This window comes from Urocampus carinirostris, chromosome 2 (genome assembly GCF_059441175.1).
Source record: "Urocampus carinirostris isolate Australia breed hairy pipefish chromosome 2, RoL_Ucar_1.0, whole genome shotgun sequence".
NCBI classification, from domain to species: Eukaryota; Metazoa; Chordata; class Actinopteri; order Syngnathiformes; family Syngnathidae; genus Urocampus; species Urocampus carinirostris.
The window spans coordinates 34,113,570-34,135,010 of record NC_142350.1 but is presented as its reverse complement, the minus strand read 5'-3'; the positions used below and the strand labels follow the sequence as shown (position 1 = coordinate 34,135,010).

The 21,441-nt window shown below is 39.4% G+C and overlaps 1 protein-coding gene and 3 pseudogenes across 1 annotated transcript; 2 read left to right on the top strand and 2 right to left on the bottom strand.

Annotated features, from left to right (window-relative positions):
* Positions 1 to 1,510: 1,510 nt before the first annotated feature.
* On the bottom strand, positions 1,511 to 1,676 carry LOC148371697 (U2 spliceosomal RNA; annotated as a pseudogene).
* Positions 1,677 to 2,260: 584 nt separating this feature from the next.
* On the top strand, positions 2,261 to 2,396 carry LOC148371696 (U2 spliceosomal RNA; annotated as a pseudogene).
* Positions 2,397 to 2,646: 250 nt separating this feature from the next.
* Positions 2,647 to 2,766, top strand: LOC148371695 (U2 spliceosomal RNA; annotated as a pseudogene).
* A 718-nt stretch (positions 2,767 to 3,484) lies between these two features.
* Positions 3,485 to 18,025, bottom strand: lyplal1 (lysophospholipase like 1). The gene is made up of 5 exons (XM_088327922.1): positions 17,926 to 18,025; positions 12,822 to 12,921; positions 10,485 to 10,654; positions 6,682 to 6,797; positions 3,485 to 4,082 (listed from the first exon to the last, which is right to left on the bottom strand). The coding sequence occupies exons 1-5, from the start codon at positions 18,008 to 18,010 to the stop codon at positions 3,846 to 3,848; spliced, it is 708 nt and encodes a 235-aa protein (XP_088184048.1). The 5' UTR covers positions 18,011 to 18,025; the 3' UTR covers positions 3,485 to 3,845.
* Between the last annotated feature and the right edge of the window lie 3,416 nt (positions 18,026 to 21,441).

The window sequence follows — 21,441 nt, the reverse complement described above, 5'->3', positions numbered from 1 at the left end:
AGAGAGGAGGTGGAGCAGTTGGTGGGCTGGTGCAGGGACAACAGCCTGGTCCTGAATGTTGACAAACTTAAAGAGATCATTGTCGACTTTAGAAAAAACCAGCCCAACCATGCCCCACTTTGCATCAACAACAAGGCTGTGGAGGTTGTCAGCAGTATCAAGTTCCTAGGGGTGCACATTACTAACAAACTCACCTGGTCCGTGAACACTGCATCACTGGTTAAGAGGGCACAGCAGCGCCTGTACTTCCTGCGGAGGATGAGGAGAGCCCACCTGCCCCCACCCTCCCTCATCACATTCTACAGGGGCACCATAGAGAGTATCCTGACCAGCTGTATCTCTGTGTGGTGTGGAGGCTGCAGCGCTACCGACTGGGGTAGTGTGAGGAGGGTAACGAGGACAGCAGAGAAAATAATCGGGACTACACTTCCCTCCATTCAGGACATTGGCCAGAAGCGCTGCCTATCCCATGCTAAGAACATTACCGGGGACCCGTCTCACCCCCATCATGGACTGTTCACTCTGCTAGCCTCTGGGAAGAGGTTCTGCAGTGTGCGGTGCAGGACCACCAGGCTCCGCAATAGTCTAGTCCCCCTGGCCATTAGACTGTTAAATGGTCAATCTAACATATAGTTAACTTAAATCTAAACGGCTGCTAATCTGACTTTTTGCACTACTGGCAGTTTTTTATAGCTTGCCACTCATTGCACATTGCTCTCTGCACTATGGTAATTACAGCGTTATTGTTACAGTGTTAATGTTACTGTGTACCTGACTTGTTAACCTGACTGCCCATTTTGCACATCTGGTTAGCTACTCTTCTTGCACTATCGGCACTATGGTAAAATACTATACGTAGCCAAAATACAATACAACTTTATTTATATCTGTACATTCAAGGAAACTGTGGGGGGTCAGATGCATCGACATTTCGTTCTGTATACACGTGTACTAGAATGACAATAAAGTAGATCTGAATCTGAATCTGTATCTGAATCAATCAAACTCCACTACCAAAGCGCTCAATCAAAAAAATATACAATTTTTTAATGTATAAAGTTCGTTCGATTTGTGAGCTGTGATACAAAAAGATCCACATTGAAACTTGGTGATCTTAGGGGCCGGTCACACAGACATTTTGCGGCTGAATCACGGCCAGAAATTTCTGACTTTGAGGCGGACGCTATAGGACGCATTGAGATCGCCATTCAGACGAGTTACGGCAGTGCATAACACGAGGTCGGAAATTCGCGCGTGGGTGGCAGCGCGAAAAAAATTTGCGCTGTTCAATTCTTGAGAGCGCGTGGACACAGCCTTTCACGAGTTTACCGAGGCTGGACCGCGGGGGTTTTTGGGGTTTTTAAGGGTTATTGATCTATCTTCGTTATTCATTATCCATTATCCGTTATCGGTCAGTTCATAATACGCTACAAAGCCTAGGAGCCGGGACACTTACTCTCAGCCAAAAGGCCAAGCTAAGGTCCTAGCCCTAAAGCCTTGCTGCGATCATTGCGAATGCACCGTTCCCGGAAGTACTGCAATACCGGGCCGATGCGTGGAGTGGACAGAGCAAGCTCATATTCCATCTCCGAAATGCAAAAATCAAAGATAGTGACTTCATAGAAAGTACACAAAAGGCAAAGCTAAGGACTTAGCATCAAGGCCAAGCTAAGGACCTAGCATCAAAAGGCCAAGCTAAGGACCTAGAATCAAAGCCTTGAGGCCAAGCTAAGGACCAAGCTTGGCCGTAAACTTCCGGCCGTGAAGCAGATGTCGTTGGGCGCTGTTGGACGTTTTGAGACCGCCATATAGACGAGATAGAGCAGTGCTTTACTCGCGGTCGGAAATTTTCACGTGGTTGGCCGCGTTCAAAACTTTTGAGCTGCTCAAAAGTTTGAGCACGTGTTAAACCGCGTGCCGCACACATGGTCAACACGAGGTAATGACGCGGAACGACGTGCTCTGGCCGCGGCCAGGGCGTAGTTACACATGGGTAGGACGGGAAATTTCAGCGGGTAATCGTGGGCGGAGCATGGTAATAGCATGTTCTGCGCCTGTATCGCGGTGTTATTACGTGAAATTAGCGTGTTACGCGTATATACAGCGCGATTGTCGAGCACACAGTTGTGCTCGTGACGTCAAGGGGGTGAACATGGATCACCGTCAGCGTAGTTTCTCTTCATTTCGAATAAATCTTACGGTGCATTAACAATGGTCGTAGCAAGGCTTTGATGCTAGGTGCCGAGAGTAACCGGCGGCACTCACAGCATGGTCTATGCTAGGTCCTTAGCTTGGCCTCTTTGATTTTTGCATTTCGGAGATGGAATATGAGCTTGCTCTGTCCACTCCACGCATCGGCCTGGTATTGCAGTACCACCGGGAACGGTGCATTCGCAATGATCGCGGCAAGGCTTTAGGGCTAGGACCTTAGCTTGGCCTTTTGGCTGAGAATAAGTGTCCCGGCTCCTAGGCTTTGTAGCGTATTATGAACTGACCGATAACGGATAATGGATAATGAATAACGAAGATAGATCAATAACCCATAAAAACCCCAAAACCCCCCCCCGGCTCCTAAGCGACTTTGATGCTAGGTCCTTAGCTTGGCCTTGTTGTTTTTGGACTGTGGCTTTGATGCTATGTCAGTCCTTAGCTTGGCCTTTGCCATGATCTTTGATTTTTGCAATCCGGAGATGTAAAAAGAGCTTGCTCTGTCCACTCCACTCATCGGCCCGGTATTGCAGTACCTCCGGGAACGGTGCATTCGCAATGATCGCATGTTGCGTAGGAGTCGGATTTGGGCACAACACCGGCTCGGGAGCTTTTATACCCGTGGTCCACACGAGAAAATGACGCAGAAATGACGCGATGAGGAAGCGGAACAGTCGCCGGCGTCTTTTTTCCGGCCATACCACAGACGAACGGCGGGTTGTCAAATTTTGAGCATTTTCCATCCCGGGCAACCACGGGCAAAAAAAAAAAACGCAAAATTTTAGCCGTGATTCAGCCGCAAATGTCTGTGTGACCGGTCCCTTAGTGTTGGGATTTAAATGGCATGAAAAAAAACGAAAACCATGTTACGTTTTATTTTCTTCATTGACTTGAATCGCATCGAGTGGAACTTTTATAAGTGTACTGTATTACTTTTGCACAGCGGCTGGGTGGTTAGTGTGCATGGTGCGAAGGTCCAGGGTTCAATTCCAGCTACTGCAACCTCCCTGTGTGAAGTTTGCTTGTTCTCCTTGTGCCTGCGTGAGTTTCCTCTGGGCACTCCAGTTTCCTCCCATATTCCAAAAAAATGCATGTCAGGTTTATTAGCTGGTTCAAATTGTCCCAAGGTGTGAATGAGCAAGTGAGTTGTCTCTGTGTGCCCTGCGACTGGCTGGCAACCAGTTCGGGTGTCCTCTGCCCACTACCCGTAGAGAGCTGGGATGAGCTCCAGCACCCCTATGAGCCTAGTGAGGATAAGCGGCTCAGAAACTGGAAGGAAGGGTATATCACTTTTTTATTTCCAAGTGTATAGTTGAATCGGCGCAAGAACATTAGTTTAACTGTTGGCTCTATTTAAAATTCGGTTCTATTTAAAATGTGGCTTATTGGTAGTGCTAGGAAGAAAAAAATAAAATAAAAACTGTCACACTCTCCATTAATATCCTAATAATCCCCATAAAATGTAACAAATTCAGCAAATATTTCATATGTAAGTTCAACATATATTTCCCAAGTCTTGAAACAAAATTCTGTTTTTGTATTGGCATGGTTTCTAAATGAATAACAGCAGCAACAACAAAAAACTGAAATATAGCTATGTATTTTATAACTACACACAACCATGAGATGAGGTTCTGTCAAGATGAGATGGCTGGGAGTTTTTGGAGAATCCAGGCTTTCAGCAGCTCCATCTCAGGCAGGGACAGTTGGTGGTAGAGCCCAGGTAAGGAGTGAAAAGTGGTTTTCATCCCTGCCTTCTGTAGCAAAACCGATGTGTCCTGTCCCCACTGATGAAGGACAAGCTCATCACTTGTTCCGTGGCATTGGAGCAATTCTGGGATGGAGTGTCCAGCTCTGACGCGTTGTTCGACTGCCTTCAGTACACAAAAATACACAATCTGGTGGGATTGTTCAAAGGTAAACAAATAGGGTGATGTAAGGGTGCACATGTAGGCTGTGTTTTACATGGGCTACAGGTAGGTCTTTCATAATTTTCTCTTTTATATTTCAAAACAATCGGCAAAAAAGATTTGAACTTAGGACTTTATCACCAAAAAAATCTCAGGAATAACATCCAGATGGCGGCCAATCTGCGGAAGTATAGATTTACTGGCGCCACCACTACTAAGCCCAATGAATCTCCAACCAGAGTGCTTCCAGGTGTGCTGGTGGCCAAGCCACACCATTCCCACACCCACCTCCAAGGGTGCCTAAAAATACAGCTTTCATGGTTAAAGCCTGAAATTGGCATTGCACTGATTAAAGGAATAATGAAATTTAGTCATTGTTGAGATATTCCCTTACTATGGATTTGGAATCAAATTACAAGTCATAAAAATGGATCCCCGTTTGGGTCCTACTTCTAAGAATCTGTTTTGTTGGTTACAGCACTGTGACCACTGAGCCTTTTGGTGTCACCTGTAGCATTCCACAGGGCTCAATACTTGGCACCCTCTTTTTTTCCAGTATTTATATGCTTCTGTTTGATGATAACCCCAAGTATGCCACTAGATTTAATTGCTATGCAGATGACACAATTGCTGCATTTGATTGTGGAAATATGGAGCCTTGTCTCACTGAAATAAAAATATAGATGTAATTTAATATTTTTTCACCTTAAATCTGTTGTCTCAATCTGATGCTAAGATTATAATCCATACATTTGTTACATCTCGTCTTTATTACTGTATTGTATTTTTCTCTGGGCTCCCCATCTTTAGCATCAAGTTTGCAGCTGCCGTAAAATGCTGCTGCAAAACCTTTGACTCAGACAGGAACATTTGATCATATTACTCATATTACTTTTAGCTGACTTGCACTTGTTCATGGTCTAATCTAAATGTGACAATCACAAACATACATAGGTTTGCATGGTCTTGCCCCCTTATCTTTCTGATTTAGCCGTGCCGTATATTCCTGTTCCCGCCTATGCCCATAAAATGATGATCAAGAGCAGGGGTGTCAAACTCATTTTAACTCGGGGGCTACACGATAGAACAAACATTCTATCGGGGGCCGAATTAGTAGATTAAAGAGAAAGAAAAAGAGAGAGACAGAAATAAGAGAAAGAAGGAGGGAAGAGGAGAGAGGGGCGGGGGACAAAGAAAGAAAAAGAGAGAGAGGGAGAGAGAGAGAAAGCATGAGAAACAAAATATAAAAAGTTGTGAGAGAGGGGAAAAAGAAAGGGAGGGAAAGAAAGAAATCGAAAGAGAAATAGAAAGTGCGAAGAGTATGAAGAGAGAAAGAGAAAAGTGAGAAAAGGAAAAAAGGAAGTTAGAGCAAAAGAGGTTAAAAGACACAGATAGAGAAAGAGACAAAGAGCAACAAAGGAAGAGAAAAAGAGACACAGAGAGAGAAAGAGCCAGAGACAGAGTGGGAGAAAGGGGGTGAGGGAGAGAGAGAGAGAGAGAGAAATACAAGTACAGTTTCTTTGTGAGAGGCACCTGGCTTTGGCAACATCAAGTTGACATATTTCAACCTGCAGCTTGTTTTTCTCTTGCGCTTTTCTGAGTGTTGTCTCGCGGGCCGGATTCAATCCCTTAGCGGGCCTGATCTGGCCCGCGGGCCACCTGTTTGACACCAGTGATCAAGAGGAAAGCTGCATGCTCAAGAGCCTTTTCCATTTGAGCCCTAGTTCCGTGGAATGCTCTGTCTAAGAGATGAGATGTGCAACCTAATTGGAAGTATTTAAATCTAGGCTTAAGGCATTTATTTTAAACAGCTTGTGATTAATATCGACCTCATACTATTGTTTTCTTGTATTTTCCTGCTGCCTGGCTGGTGGATAAGCAAGAAAGAAGGATGAGCCCAGATGAGCCAAGAAACTAGCGCCTAAACCTGATGCATGCAATCACCTGAAGCCTTCTAAATTTTAGTTTTGGCTAATGTTTATTGTTCATCTTGACTAGGTTTTGTCTATTGGTGCCCACGCAACATCCATTGCAGCCTAGTTCTCCTGGAAGGGGGGATTCCCTCATGGGCAGCACATTCTCAAGGTTTCTGTTTTCCTCATGCTGATTTTTTTGTAGTTTTTCCTTGCCCTTATGTAGATTTGTTATTGAAAGTTGTCAATACCATACTTGAGGCCTGTGCAGTCCATTCAAGTGCTCTGTGATTAAGGGCTATACAAATATATGTGACTTGACTTGACCCAGTAAAAGATTGACTACTCTGTATTCGTCAGACCCATTGGCCTCATGCAACATATTTTACGTTTAGTTCCTTCTATTGCAAGCAAAGATGCAGGGTGCAACACTCTATAATGAGATAGCAGCAACAAATTATGAATCAAGCAGCAACACAAAGATGTATGTATTCTGAAAAAAATGACTATCTTTGTTAAAAACATGCAGCCACCAATCTTGAAACTGAATTATAATCATGGGGAGCTTGTTTGGTCTCCCAGGAATACCTTTTTGTTTACACATCAATAAATAAAAACAATAGTTGAAACAAAGTTGATGACAGCCATACCTGATGAGCAACAGAGCCGTTGTTCAAGAAACTGGAGAGTGCAAAAACCCCAGCGACATCAGGGTGATATCGACACACCAAGTGGAGGGCCATAGCGCCACCCATAGAAAAGCCTCCTTCAGTTGAGACACACAAAGAGGAAAAAAACACACACACAAAAAAAACTGTGTTAACAATTGTGGCAATATTTAATTCTGTTTCATTGTGTGTTCAAGTGCAAGCAAGCATCATTTCACCAGAACATATATATTATAATAAAAATGATGAGAACGACAAATTAGCCAGAAAAAAGAGGTTAACAAACAAATATTCACAAAAGTGATCAAGTGATGACAAAAGAATGTGCCATTTCATAATATGGAACACGTTCATAGCGTTTGAAATTCCCTCCCCTCGCAATGAACCGACAATCTGTCCCCTCAAAAATGGTTTCCATAGAAAGTGGTCAGTCAGCCAGAGAAGTGCACTCTGAGTACACAAGGCTGCATTTCTACAGGAACGCCAAGAGAATCCACTGAGTATTTATAGTGATGACAAAATATTATGATTTAGTAAGAAAGTATTTCAGCACTTTCCCATGAGCATATGCTGTTTCACTTATAGTACTTAGGAAACACGTTGGGGAACTTTTCTGGTCCTTTCCATAACTTCTTTCAAACCCCCTCTCCCCTGACTCTCCAGCAGAACTACCTTCATGGTTTCACGACTAAGGTTAACCCTTTCCCTGGCGCTCTCAGTAGTTTTTCCTTTCATGGGCGGCCAGCAACTTGTGAAATTAAAAGACTTGATGGCCTCCCGTGTTTCCTGTGGGAACTCTTACCTTACTCCTGTCATAATATTTACAGCGCTTGATCTGACTCATTGTATTTCACTGCGATTTAGATGGGCGTGATAAGTGGACAATTTGAAGCAAAAAGCTTTTTAGGGCAGAGAATTGGCTTAACAAGCTTTATATAAACTGTTGGCAGAAAATAAAAGGACTTGAAGAGTTGTGTTTTTTCTTTTATATCATGACGGAGAGAGGTGGAGGAGTAAGGTTTGTAACTGTGTGCAAGTTTATTTGAATAAGAGTTTCGCACCATAAAGCGCGAGGGATTATAAGCCGCACAACCCCCGAATATAGTCTATTGTCATATATTTTTAAGAAGGTGCACCGGACCTAAAGGTACATACAAAAATAAGACTACAGAAAGAACAACAAAACTAGCGTTGGGATCTATATATACTTACAGTATATATTAATGCAGTGATTGATCAGTCAATAAAAGTCACTGACTGGAATCGCATGCAATTTGAATTTTAACGGATCATCACACTATTTTTACTCGCGGTATCAGCAACACTGATTTGCATGGTACATTCTGATCGGTTGAACAGTTTCTCCAATTCTTAACCTTTCAATATGTATACAAATGTAAAAGAGCTTGTAGAGTACTGTATTTTGTTGAAAGACTTTGTTTTCTCCATTCTCTAACATTCGTTAGTGAAGATGTGGAAAGATTGTTTAACCTATGCACTAAGCAAAGCAGTGTTGCTGGTACCGTGAGTAAAACTAGTGTGATGATCGGATAAACTCTAAAGCCTTTCCATGTGTCATTGATACGACAGGTGGTCTAGTGGTTTAATGTCGGTGCTCTCACTGCCACTACTAGTTCTATTCCAGTAATATACTATGTCTTGCAATATAAGTCAGCAATAATGTTCAGAAATAGAGCATAAAACCTAGTATGTAATACTTTGTATGGTACACATACCTTGCAAATTGCTGTTTGCATTCAATCTTATCCAGTGTATTCTGCGGTATATAAGGTGCACGAGTTAAAAGGCACATTTACAAATTTCTAGCCATCTACAAATTTCTAGCCGAATTGGGGTTTTTAGGTAGTTAATATGAGAAAGTGTCCATCTCACTTTATTGAAAGTTTCTGGTTCGTTAACATAAATAGAAATACATTTCCAATAACTTAGGCTTATTAAGGATGAAATGTTCTACCTGGGCTCACAGTGAATTAGTAAGACTCCCCATAAATGGTTGTTTTGTTAAATTTCCAATGTATCTCTTTAAATAAGCCAGTAACATATTTTTAAAAATCTCATTTAACCAAATATTATGCTCATCATAACCATTTTACCACAATTGGCTAGTAAAAACCTGAAAATAACATTTTATTTATATGTAGTCTTGTATACACAAGATTGAAACATAGGGAGCGGGTAAAATTGGGTTAGGGTTAACTCACTAGCATTGGGTCAAAAGCTTGGACCGAAAATAATTACCCTAAGTCTCTAATAAACCATTGAGGAATGTTTTAGATACTGAAAAACAAAAATAAATACCAGGGTTACTTTTTTTTTTTTTTTTTTTTTTTTTTTAACGACAGCGACAGTATGTTTTAGAATTACTTATTTATTGTTGTGATTAAGGTTTTGGGCTGAATCCATGTAAAGTTACTTAATATCCATGCTACTAATATCTAATATCTATTTTCAGATACAACTAGTACCATTCCCCAAGAATTGCTATTTACCAAGAGTAACACGCAAAACACTGACCAGTGCATGTTTCTCTTAGTAATGAATAAATAAATGATTAGGCAAATGATCGCACTTATTGGGTGAACTAGCTCAAACTCACACAGTTTTAAATGAGAAATACTAGGTTTCTCAGCTGGAATAGGGTGGAGTGCCCTCTCTGGGTTAGTATGAGATCATGCCGTAATTGTAGTAGCCCAAATACCTTGGGATCTCATTCACAAGTATGGAAAGAATAGAGCTGGAGATTGACGGGCAGATTGAGGCAGTAATGCTTACCCCAAATTGACCTGTTGTAGTGAGGAGGTATCTTAGCCTAAAGCTACTTGCCACCTACGCCTACGATGCTGAGCAGTGCCAACCAACCAAAAGAAGGTGAATACAGACAAGTGTCTGAAATGTAAATTCTGGACAATTAATTTGGCTGAATTATTTTAAATATTTTTATTGTTTAATTTAAGTTGTGGTTAGTCCTTAGAAGCATACTTTAATCGAGGAAAGTATTTAAAAAGGTCCTTGACTTGGGCTAGATTTAAAGGTAGTTTCAAGACTTTTCCTACTAAAAAGAAGAACAAATTCTAAATAATTTATTTTATTTATGATATCTTCCATTTGCACATGACGTTGGCAACCATTTCCCAAGGGAACCATTGGGGCAGCAAACCTATTTCACATTTTCCAGCTCAGTTCCTTTAGACAATTCTGTCTCAGAGGTGAACAGAAAATTCCCCTGACTTTGTGCTTGGTTTGTGCACTGACATGTACTGTAAACTTGGGAACGTTAAAGAGCCACTTGTGTGCATTTACAAATTATGTCCAATCAGCAAAGTTGACCACATTTAGACTCCAATTAAGCTGTAAAAACATGTCACGAAAGATCTGTGAAAACAGAAGGTGCCTTAACTCAGATTTGAGTCTTACAGCAAAGCCTGTGAATACTAGCCTTGTATGAGGGTGTGATTTCATAGAAGTTTTAAATTTGAAATAGATTGCTTGGAATGTTTATATGATTTTATGGGTTGCTTAACATATCCTCGTAAGATAAATGATAATGACATTAATTTTAGAATAGTAAGGGTGGGTTGGAACTTGGGACAGTTATTTCCAGTTTTGCATAACCACCAGTATTTTGCACAAGTCGGATATTTATTTTAGAAGTGGAAAAAAAAGGACACAGGTTGACTCTTAAAGTAACTTTTGGACAACATTAGGAAAAACACAACACACAGATCAGGCACAAATATTGTAATTGACACTTATCAAAATCATACCAATAATTATCCGATGTTTGGGGATGCCAGCATTGACTTCATCCTGAATGATGGTCCCTAAAGTGCAGCACATGGCATCAATGGATTGTAAGTGTTCGGGGCTGTCGTATGAGATCTTGTGACGGTCAAACCAAACAGTGGACAGAGCTCCATTCATAGGTGTGTAAGGTCTGGAATGACATGTAATGTTGACATCTTAACAGTCTTTCTTGTAATGTCTTATAAAAGAGACACTATAGCCTCATGGGTCGCTAAATATTCCAAGATGGTGCCACATTACCACCTGTATGCTTAGGTTAATAGGCTAAAGATTAAATACTTGAATAGGTTTTAATTAGAGTAATACAATTGATGGATTCACTCCAAACTTTATGAAAACGACTATCTACAAATGTCAAGGATTGAACACATAAATGAATGCACTTAGAAGCCAAAGAAAAATTCGTAAGAAAAATCTTTTCACTTATGACGATCATCAAAGTTAGTCATTTTGCATTTTCTACAACACAATGTTTTTCAGGTTTAGAATTACATTTTTTTTAATTGTCATTGATAGCAACATTATGAAACATTGTATGCAACATGATTAGACATGGCACACAAGGGTAAAACATGTAATATAAAGATTTTAAAGAGGACAAAAGAAAAAAGACCAATAGAATGGTTATAAGAAAAAGTAATTTCAACATAGTGCTTAAAAAAGAAATTCATAATAATGCAGTGAAGAAAAATAAGTGCATTGTGACAGTGGTGCAATTAAAACAAGTGCAATAAGAATTAGCAGCAGCAATGGAAAAAAAAATAATTATATATATATATATATATATATATATATATATATATATATATATCGCCCCTCCACACACACAGTTTTGTACAATAGTATTTCCCCTCCACATTTTTATTTGGCAAAAACAAAAAGATATGTTTTAAAAGTTTTGTGCGTTCCTTTAGATTTGTGATGGCCTCAGGGGAGAATCTGTCCCTGTCTGTCTTAATTTAAGGGACCTTTAGCCCCTAGCAGAGGGCAACATGTCAAAGGGGGAATGGCATGCGTGGGAATTGTTTTTTTTAATAACGTGAATCGCTCTGCTACAGTATCGATAGCCAGATGTTTCATTGTTGTTTAAAGCTGTTTAAAATGGACAAAAAAAAAAATCGCATAATAACTTGTCATGTTTAAGTGTTACTGAATATTGTTTTTTAATTATGTACCGGTACATTAACTGCTATTGTAATATTGAAATATGTCACAATTCCCTTGTTTAGTCATTATTGTATAAATTCTTAATTTAAAATTCATTTATGAAGTCTTAATTATATAATTTTAGTTGTGTTTAATTTTAGAGCCAGAAGTGGCATTAAGTACAATTTTAGGTCTATCATCTTACTTTTGGAGTGGAATACACAATGAGACAGGACACATACTGTAAATTTCAGCTCATGAGGAGATGTAATCAGCTCAAGAATGCCAGGGTGGAAGATGGCATTGAGTAAAGTCCAGCTTTTGTCCCTGGTAACAAAATACAATTTATTTCAGGCAAATGTTGATTGGTTTAAGTAAGATTTCCCCTAGGATGACGGGGATATTGTCAATAGAACAGTGCTCCATTCAACCCTGGGATAACTTTGATTTTATGTATTTAACTTTGTAATAGATTTACAATTGGTTTATTTACTGCCCTTTTTGCACAGGAATGATGGTTAACAACCTCAGTCTTCCCATTTGTGAATTCCTACAGCCTTTGCCTTTGGATCATTTATGCCCAGAATGTTTTAATAAAACCTACATATGAACTGCTCATACCCAGCTCTTTTTTTGGCTGACCTCTTGTCTCATAACCCACATATAAAAATGAATTTGCTAAGGAAGAAAAGCCTTTCCTTAATACTACTAAGGTTGGGAAAAGTACAATGTTACATACACTATAGTTTTGGTTTTAAACTGTAATCTCTATTTTGAAATTCACTCCTAAAATGGTAAGTTTAAAATACTCTCATAGACAATCAAGCAAGTTAAAAAGGATTTTCACATCAGCACTGAACAATTTTCCTAGTTTTACAGCGGGCACATGATCAAAACATCAACAACACGCCCACTCACTCGCTGTTTATTATCTCGACAATGACCTATTCAGTTCACACATGGATTCAATCGGATCTTAAACAGACTTTGTACTATGAAGCTGGCATGACTGTTTAATATCCACTCTGAGCCTGTCTGATTGATTTAGACATTAGCACTCGAGCAAACACCTCCAAGATGGCAATTTCAAAAAGATACTGTAGTGTGTTTCAGGCTTATTTGTTAGGGTATAAAACAAACATACACCATACCTTTCTGGTGCTGTGGGGTAGATGACTTTAATGTGGCCAAAGGTCAGACCAGGCATCATCACATCTCGAACCCAGGCTCTTAATCCTTGCCCAGTGTCCCCTTGTTATGGAAAAGTACAATCACAGGCATTATCAGAAGGGTTGGGAAGTAACGGAATTAACGAAACGGCGTTTCGTAATCAGGATACAAAAAGAAAGTACTTTTATTCTGTGAGTTACAGAAAAAAAGTAATCAAATTACAGCTATGTTCAGTCAAGTCATGCCACATCTATTTGTATAACCCTTTATCAGAAAATGTCTCAAAGGACTGCACAGGTTACAATTACACCTTCCTTTTGGTACTTCCTATTGGCTCCCTGGCATTTATTCAAAAATGTTTGACAATGGAAAAAATAGATGGCTTCTGTAGAAGGACAAACAGGACACATTTAGTGATATCTGTCACTTGATAATCTTAAAGAGGTGGTGAATACGGCCAAACCGACGACTTGCCTGTTTAACCCGCTTCCGGGTTCTCTTTTTAAAGGTCTTTTTGGGGTCATTGGACCTTCAGTTCTAAATATTATAAACATATCACTCTCCTCAGGTGTAGTTCCAGCGGCTTTAAAGTCCGCTGTTATTAAACGTACACTTAAACGACCCAACCTTGATCCCGAAAGCTTATGTAATTATAGACCTGTGTCAAACCGACCGTTTCTTTCTAAAGTACTTGAAAAAGTGGTGGCAAAGCAGCTGAATGATTTCATATCCAAGAACAATCATTTTGAATCAATGCAATCGGGATTCAGGGATAACCACTCTACTGAGACAGCCCTGATTAAGGTAACCAATGATCTTCTACTGGCAATGGACTCCGGCGCTTCATTACTTTTGTTGCTGCTGAACCTTAGTGCTGCTTTTGACACTGTGGACCATAATATCTTACTAGAACGGTTGGAAAAATGGATTGGTCTCTCAGGAACCGTCCTCTTATGGTTCAGATCCCACCTCTCAGATAGGACGCACTGTGTTAAATATGGCGAAATGACATCTGAGCCCTTTAGTGTTACCTGTGGTGTTCCGCAGGGTTCATTACTTGGCCCCCTTCTTTTCTGCATTTACATGCTTCCATTAGGTGATATTATTCGCAAGTATAATATCAGTTTCCATTGCTACGCAGATGACAGTCAACTATATCTTCCGTTGGAGGAATCTGCCACACTAAATTGTGGAAAATTGGAGGCTTGCCTCACTGAAATAAAAGGGTGGATGTCACTCAACTTTTTGCGCCTTAACTCTGAAAAGACCGAAAGGTAAGTTATTGGTCCATCTAAATGCCGTGACTTGTTCTCAAAAACTGCTCTGAACATTGACAAATGTAAAATCAACCAGAGTGACTCAGTAAAAAATTTAGGTGTCAAATTTGAGCCCGATCCGTCCTTTCAAACACACGTGAAGAAAATTCCTAGAACCGCTTCCTTCCATCTTCGCAAAATTGCTAAAATTCGTCCTATGCTGTCTCCGTCGGATGCGGAGATTATAATTCACACGTTTGTTACTTCCAGTCTCGATTACTGTAATGCACTACTCTCCGGTCTCCCGAAGTCCAAAATCAAGAGTCTTCAGCTAGTACAAAATGCTGCAGCAAGGCTTTTAACTAAGACAAGAAAGTTTGATCACATTACCCCAATTTTAGCTAACCTGCATTGGCTCCCTGTTAGCTTAAGATGCGACTTTAAGGTTCTCTCGGTATTGTACAAAATCGTGCATGGACTTGCTCCCTCATATCCTTCAGATTTAATTTCCCCCTATGTTCCGGTCCGGAGCCTTCATTCTGAAAGCGCTGGTCTACTGGTGATCCCAAGAGCCAAGAAGAGTTCCATAGTTTCGAGCGCGTTCTCCATTCGGGCACCGGTGCTGTGGAGTGCCTTTCCCCGTGAGATACGATCTGCAACCTAAGTGGAAATGTTTAAATCTAAGCTTAAAACACACTTATAGTCTATAGTATATGAATAACTTATATTTTTTGTTGACAAGATCTGTGTTTTATTTGTTATTGCAACATCCATTGCAGCCTGGTCATCCTGAAAGGGGGATTACCACATGTGCGGTCCCTTCTCAAGGTTTCTTCATTTTCCTCAAGTTGGTGTTTTTGAGTTTTTCCTTGCCCTCATGTTGGTTTCAGATCAGGGGATGGTGTAATAATAGTCTGTGCAATAACCTGTGCAGCCCTTTGAGACTCTTTGTGATTAAGGGCTATACAAATAAAAATGACTTGACTTAAAGTTTTCCAATGCATACAGATAGACACAATGTGTGTTTCCTTCCTTATTTATCTAAATTTCATCCATCTATCTAAACTATCCCAGCTCAGTGGTCTTGGTGGTAGGGCGCCCGCCCCGAGACTGGGAGTTTGCTGATTCGAGCCTCGGCTGGGTCATATCTATCTCCATAGATATATATCTATAAAGATGTCTCTCTCTCTCTCTCTCTCTATATATATATATATATATATATATATATATATATATATATATATATATATATATATATATGGATCCATATAGATGTATATATAACTACCTTATAAATCCCGGTTTGTGTGGGTTTGTGGCTTTTACGCTCAGAAATGGCTGAATTGATTTTTTTTTTTAAATCTACAGTTGTACTTTGTCTTTGCAAGTGTCTTTGGCTAGGTTTTGTGTCAAGGCATCCCCAAAAAATACCAATAAATTTGATAAACTACTTCTTTTGTGGGGTCTTTACCTATGGGAGCCACATTGGGTACTGCAGCTCCCGACCACAAACCCCCAAATCCAATCTTCTATTGGCTCCGCAACACTGGGACATTTTTCTTGCATGGCTTAAATAAGGCTTTTCATTGTTTGTCGCTCCAGATCATATTTAATATAAATATCTATTTTTTGGGGGGGAGGATGTCCAATATGGCATTTTGAACATTTTGAAAATAAATATTACTTTGCAGGACAACAATTTTATATATTTAAGTATTCTTATGTTAAATCTAAGTACTGTATTATTTTCCTTGTTCTCATTGATTTTTGCCATGTCTGCGCCTTTCTCTGTGCCCTCTCATCCATTCCACATACGTACACACACAAGGGTACGCTCACTCTCAGTTTCCCCCAAAACTGGCCCAGGTGTCTAAGTACAAAACATGACTACAGTCAGAGTAAAGCATAATATTTGATCCCTTGATTTTTGTTGTTGTTGTTGGTGGTTTGCCCACTAATAAAGACGTGATGATTGCATTCTTTTAATCATAAATGTCTTCTGACACGGAGAGACCAAATATATAAAAAAAAACATCAACAAAATAATTGAAAGAATATATTTTCATTTATTTAATGTCGTTGAGGGAAATACGTATTCGATCCTCTGGCATATATTAGCAATTCTGGCTCCCACAGACCAGTTAGACACTCCTAATCAACTTGTACAGTACTTAACAATCACCTGTATGAAAGACACCCTTTCACAGAATTGGACAATCAGACCGATTTCAAAGCCTTCAACATGGGCAAGACCAAAGCACTCTATCGGGATCACAGAGACAGGATTGTTGACCTGCACAAATCTGGAATGGGCTACAATATTATTAGCAAGACCTTACGAATCGAAATAACATTGGTGCAAATGTGAGAAAATTTAAGAAGTACATGACAATCAATAGACCTTAGTCAGGTGCTCCAAAGACGATTTCGCCTCGTGGTATGGCATCGATTATGAAAACTGTGGGATGTGGTTGTGCAACCATTCAACAGGAATTAGTGAATGACCTCAAAGCAGCTTGGGCCACAGTCACCTGGAAGAGTATTGGCAACACTTTGCTCCGCAATGGATTAAAATCCTGCAGTGCCCGAAAGCTACCCTTGCTCAATAAAGACAAATCTAGCAACCCGCCTCAAGTATGTCAATGATCACTACAAAAATGCACAAAGTCATTGGGAAAATGTTCTGTGGTCAGATGAGACCAACATTTAACTATTTGGGCTAAACTCAAATCTTCATAGGTTGAGGAAGAATAATAATGCCTATGACCCAAAGAACACTATAACTACCGTCAAGCATGGTGGTGGAGACCAAATGTTTTTGGATGTTTCTCTGCCGAAGGCAAAGAGCTACCTCACTGTATTAGTGGGAGGATGTATTGGCCAGGTTCTGTGCAGTTCTGCGGGACAACTTCCACCCCTCTGCCAGTAAGCTGAAAATGGGCTGTGGTTAATAATCTATGGAGGGAGCTGAAGGTCCGAGTTGGCAAACGACAGCCCCCCAACCTTAATGATTTAGAGAGGATGTGGAAAAGTCAACAAGGGATCAAAAAATGTATACTCTCACTGTGTATGACCAAAAATCTTGCTAAAAGTGCAACTAACGAAACTAAACCAAAAAACAATTATGAACATATGAAATAACATGAACTGATTAATGACATTTAATGCCTGGGGTGTGTAACCTCTTCCACAGCATCCTTTGAAGCATCCATTCATTGTCTTAATTCACTCATTCACGTCTCTCACATTTACATCCACAAATTGTGAATATTATAATTTTAATCCCTGACACTAGAAAGATAGAGGTGACAAGAAGTCCCAGATTTTGTTGAAAATGCATGAAGTGAACACTCTGAGAGTTTAAAACAATATTTGTTTTTAATGTGCTCTAAATGTAAACAATAACAGAGCAAATCTTGGCTGCAACGTGAAAGAGAATAATTGTTTTTTTGCTCGATACAAAAAAACATAGTATTGTTGACATTTTACGTGTATCTTGTGTAATGTTAGCATGCTTTTAACATGCAACTACCCTTTTCAATCATAAGCACAAAAACAACATTAGTTATATTTTGTATTAAGAGAAACTTTGACAAAAAATACACAAGTTCTACACAGCTATTTCAAGACATAACATGTCCCATCTCATATAGAACGTTATTTACATAATGAATGTTGGACAGAAGATAAGTCTGTGCCAAAACTTGAAATGTTTACACCAGACTTCGGAAATATAACTTGTCTTTCCTAAAAATAAATAAACTACACGTCAGACTTAAAAAAAAAACAAAACGATATGTTGTCAATATGAATTTATAATGCGACGCACCTGAACCGTGCAGAAAAATGACAGAAGCAGAATGCTTCCCTGTTGGAGTCACAACACACTTCCGAAGCTTCTGAATGGCAGCCATGACAGCGGCCACGTAATATCGCGAGAGTATGCGTGGATTGGAATACGTTTTGTTCCTATATTTTCAAGTTAATTTTATTATATTCTTAATGTGATGTCATTTATTTTAATTTTATCACAGTTTACTTATAATTCAGAACTTTGCCCGTCATATTTTATCTTAGTGTGAATTTCCCGACGCAATTAGGATGACGCTTTTTTGATTTCATTGTGCATTTGACACGTTTGAATTACAATCTCTTCTCTTTTCTTTTCTTTTCTTTTCTTTTCTTTTCTTTTTCTTTCTTTTCCTTTCTTTTCCTTTCTATTCCTTTCTTTTCCTTTCTTCTCTTTTCTTTTCCTTTCCTCTCTTTTCTTCTCTTCTCTTCTCTTCTCTTCTCTTCTCTTCTCTTCTCTTCTCTTCTCTTTCTTCTCTTCTCTTCTCTTCTCTTCTCTTCTCTTCTCTTCTCTTCTCTTCTCTTTTCTTCTCTTTTCTTCTCTTTTCTTCTTTTTTTTCTTTTCTTTTTTTCCTTTCCTTTCTTCTCACTGAGCTTTGCGCAACCTTTCCATCCGAAAATTAATTTTCGGTAGCCTACAAGTTTAATTTATTTGCTTAAGTAGAATATATATTTTTTGAGGCATACATTATTATGTTTTTTAACATTTACAGTATAAAGTTTTAAATCATTTGTGGTCACGCGGCTAATGAGGTAATACAGATTATTTATTTTGGTAACTAATTTGGTTGTAATTTAGGATTTTCCGATATTTCTAACCTGGTTTTGAAAATCTACGTGTCTTTAAATCTTGTTTTTCCATAAAAATCACAAAAATTAATACTTAAAATGAAATACATTTAGAATTATCTGCTAGTAGTAAAAAAGGTTTTCTTCTTTCTTTTTTGGTAAATTAACAATAATTAAATCAGAAAAATGATGTGCAGGATTTTTACTTTATTTTATGTATTATATATTTTTGCAGAGCCATTTTAATCATCCTCATCAGACAAAGTAAGTGATTTTATAGAATGTACTACTCCCTGCGCAGATAATTAGAATATGAAAAGAAGAAAAAATGCAATCTTCTGCCACCTACTGATGTGAATGAATGTTACAGTACCCACTGTAATAAAGGAAAAATATAAAGTAATGACAAGCTTTTCTCCAAAGATAAAATTGGGCAAGTTCCTGCAGCACACAAGACAAGGTCTTATGGCACACTGGTTGAAAAATAATTATCTATAACAGTACTGTTCACGGTTCACGGATCCCTTATCTGCATAGGTCATCGGGTCACCATGGAGGACGCAACTTTGGACAGCCTTCTTTACTGTTGACAATCCCTTGCCTGTCCTTGGGTCGTGGCAAAGTTGGGACCAGTCCATTCCTTAATTTTGTCAGCCCAGTTCTTTTTCGGTCTTCTTCTCCTCCTGCCCCCTTTGACTGTGCCCTGAAAATTTATCTTGGTTAGTTAGCTCTTGCATGAGTCTGATCTTTGATTGCACTGGTATGTTCTTTTTCCTCCAGATGGGTTTAAGTCTGACAAGTGCGGCTGTGGTTTGAGCTATTACTGGTTATGATTTCTGGTTATGACCCCTCTTCTGAAATGACAGCTCCAAGATATTTAAATTTGGTGACAGGTTCTAGCTCTCTGTGGTTGATGGTGATTTTTGTGGTGATAACTTGCAGATTGTTGGTCATTACTTTCTTTTGTTTCTGTGCTGATTTCCATCCCTTACTGGGTTGATGCTTTGTCCCAGTGATTGAGCTGATCTCTGAGTTCCTGTTCGTCTCCTGCCAATCCGGCAATACCATCAGTAAAACGGAGATTAGTGACATTGTGTTCCCCAATACTGACTGTACCTTCATGTTGCTTCACACATGATTGTATTGTCCTGTCTTTTTCCGACTGCCTGCCTGGCTGATACGAAGGAGAAGGACGATTTGAGATGAGTCAGCGGACCAGCGTCTGACCTGAAGCATGTCAACCCCTGCATTTACAAGCTGGCAGAGATGGGAAGCTGCGTCTTGGCCGTCATAGACTTTCCGGACTAGTTTACAGGCTGGGGTGTCATGCTTTTTCCGGACATCTTCAACATCTTACCTAATGTTTACTATTCTGTGTACAGTAATGCTAATGGTAATTCACCCTGGTCAATCCTGGAAGGGGGATTACCACGTGTGAGGTCCTTTCTCAAGGTTTCTCTTTTTTCCTCACACTGAGGCTTTTGAGTTGTTCCTTGCCCGCATGCGGGTTTAGGATCAGGTATTTGTGCAATTTTGTAATTGTAATCCTGTGCAGTCCTTAGAGACATTTTTGTGATTAAGGGCTATATAAATAAATGTGAAGGTGAAGGATCCTTTCCAGGAAGATGTTGAATAAAGATGGATAGAGGATGCAGCCTTTTCTCACACCGACTTTGGTTTAAAACCACGCTCCGAATGGTAGCATTGATAAGTACCGCACTGTTGGCATTGTTGTTCAATGGTCTGAGCTAAATCCTGGCGCCTTGCAGAATAACTAAAACAATAACTGGAATATTTTTCAATACTCTCAGATGTACATTGTTTTACAATCTCGTAATTTTTGGACCTAGGGGCAGTGTCAAAATAAATGTATTACTGTTTTAGTATGCAAAGAATACTTGCATTTAACATCAATATATTTAAAAATATTTTCGCAATGTGATTCTATTAATCATCCTAAAGAAGTACCGATGACCAACCTAATCAAATAACTGCAAAGCCCGCAAAATATGTTGGTTTTTTTTCCATCACTTATTATTCAACTGTTTCATGAACACGAATATTTGGTTTGCATGGAAATATCCAACATTTTTCTGAGATACTTATGTTTTTCTTTAAAAACAAAAAAGACAAAACAAAAAGGTTTTACAGTACAGAGGTATGTCATTCTATGATTGACCCACCTTATGAATGTTTCGGTATTGATGTTTGCGTCAAATTATAATCTTCCTCGATCAGATTTCCAGTACCAGAAGACGCTGTTAAAAGTTTCGTGCAGGTATGCACCAACAGCATCCAGGATGCCTTATCAGTTATGTGAGACCCTTGCAATCTCCCTGAATTAAATTGGCAAACGGTGTAGTGCGTCATTTCATTGGTTGCAGCCACTAATGCTCAGTTCAATTTCACCATCGTGCATTGTTCACTGTACAGTATTTAATTTCCAGGTCCTGTGAAAGAGGAGAGAAAAAGAGAGCCAGGGCTCCACTTACGTTTGAAAAGAAGGAAAATATTATCGCAAAATATAAAAAGTTGCAGATTTGGCGAGGGAATACGGGCGAAGCACGTCCTCGATCGCCACCGCCATATGACAAAAAGAGACCCTAAGACCTGTGACAGTGGCGACGGTTAAAACTGCTTTATCAAGGCGGAGGATGGCAGTGGTTAAAGATATTAAAACGCTTCTTATGTTTTGTATACGAAAAAG

Coding starts and splice junctions, on each gene's coding strand:
- lyplal1 (XM_088327922.1), bottom strand. CDS start 18,010: ATGGCTGCCATTCAGAAGCTTCGGAAGTGTGTTGTGACTCCAACAGGG. Junction 6,798..10,484: donor CAAACATCGGATAATTATTG/GTATGATTTTGA, acceptor TCTCAACTGAAG/GAGGCTTTTCTATGGGTGGC. Junction 4,083..6,681: donor ACGGCTCTGTTGCTCATCAG/GTATGGCTGTCA, acceptor TGTGTACTGAAG/GCAGTCGAACAACGCGTCAG.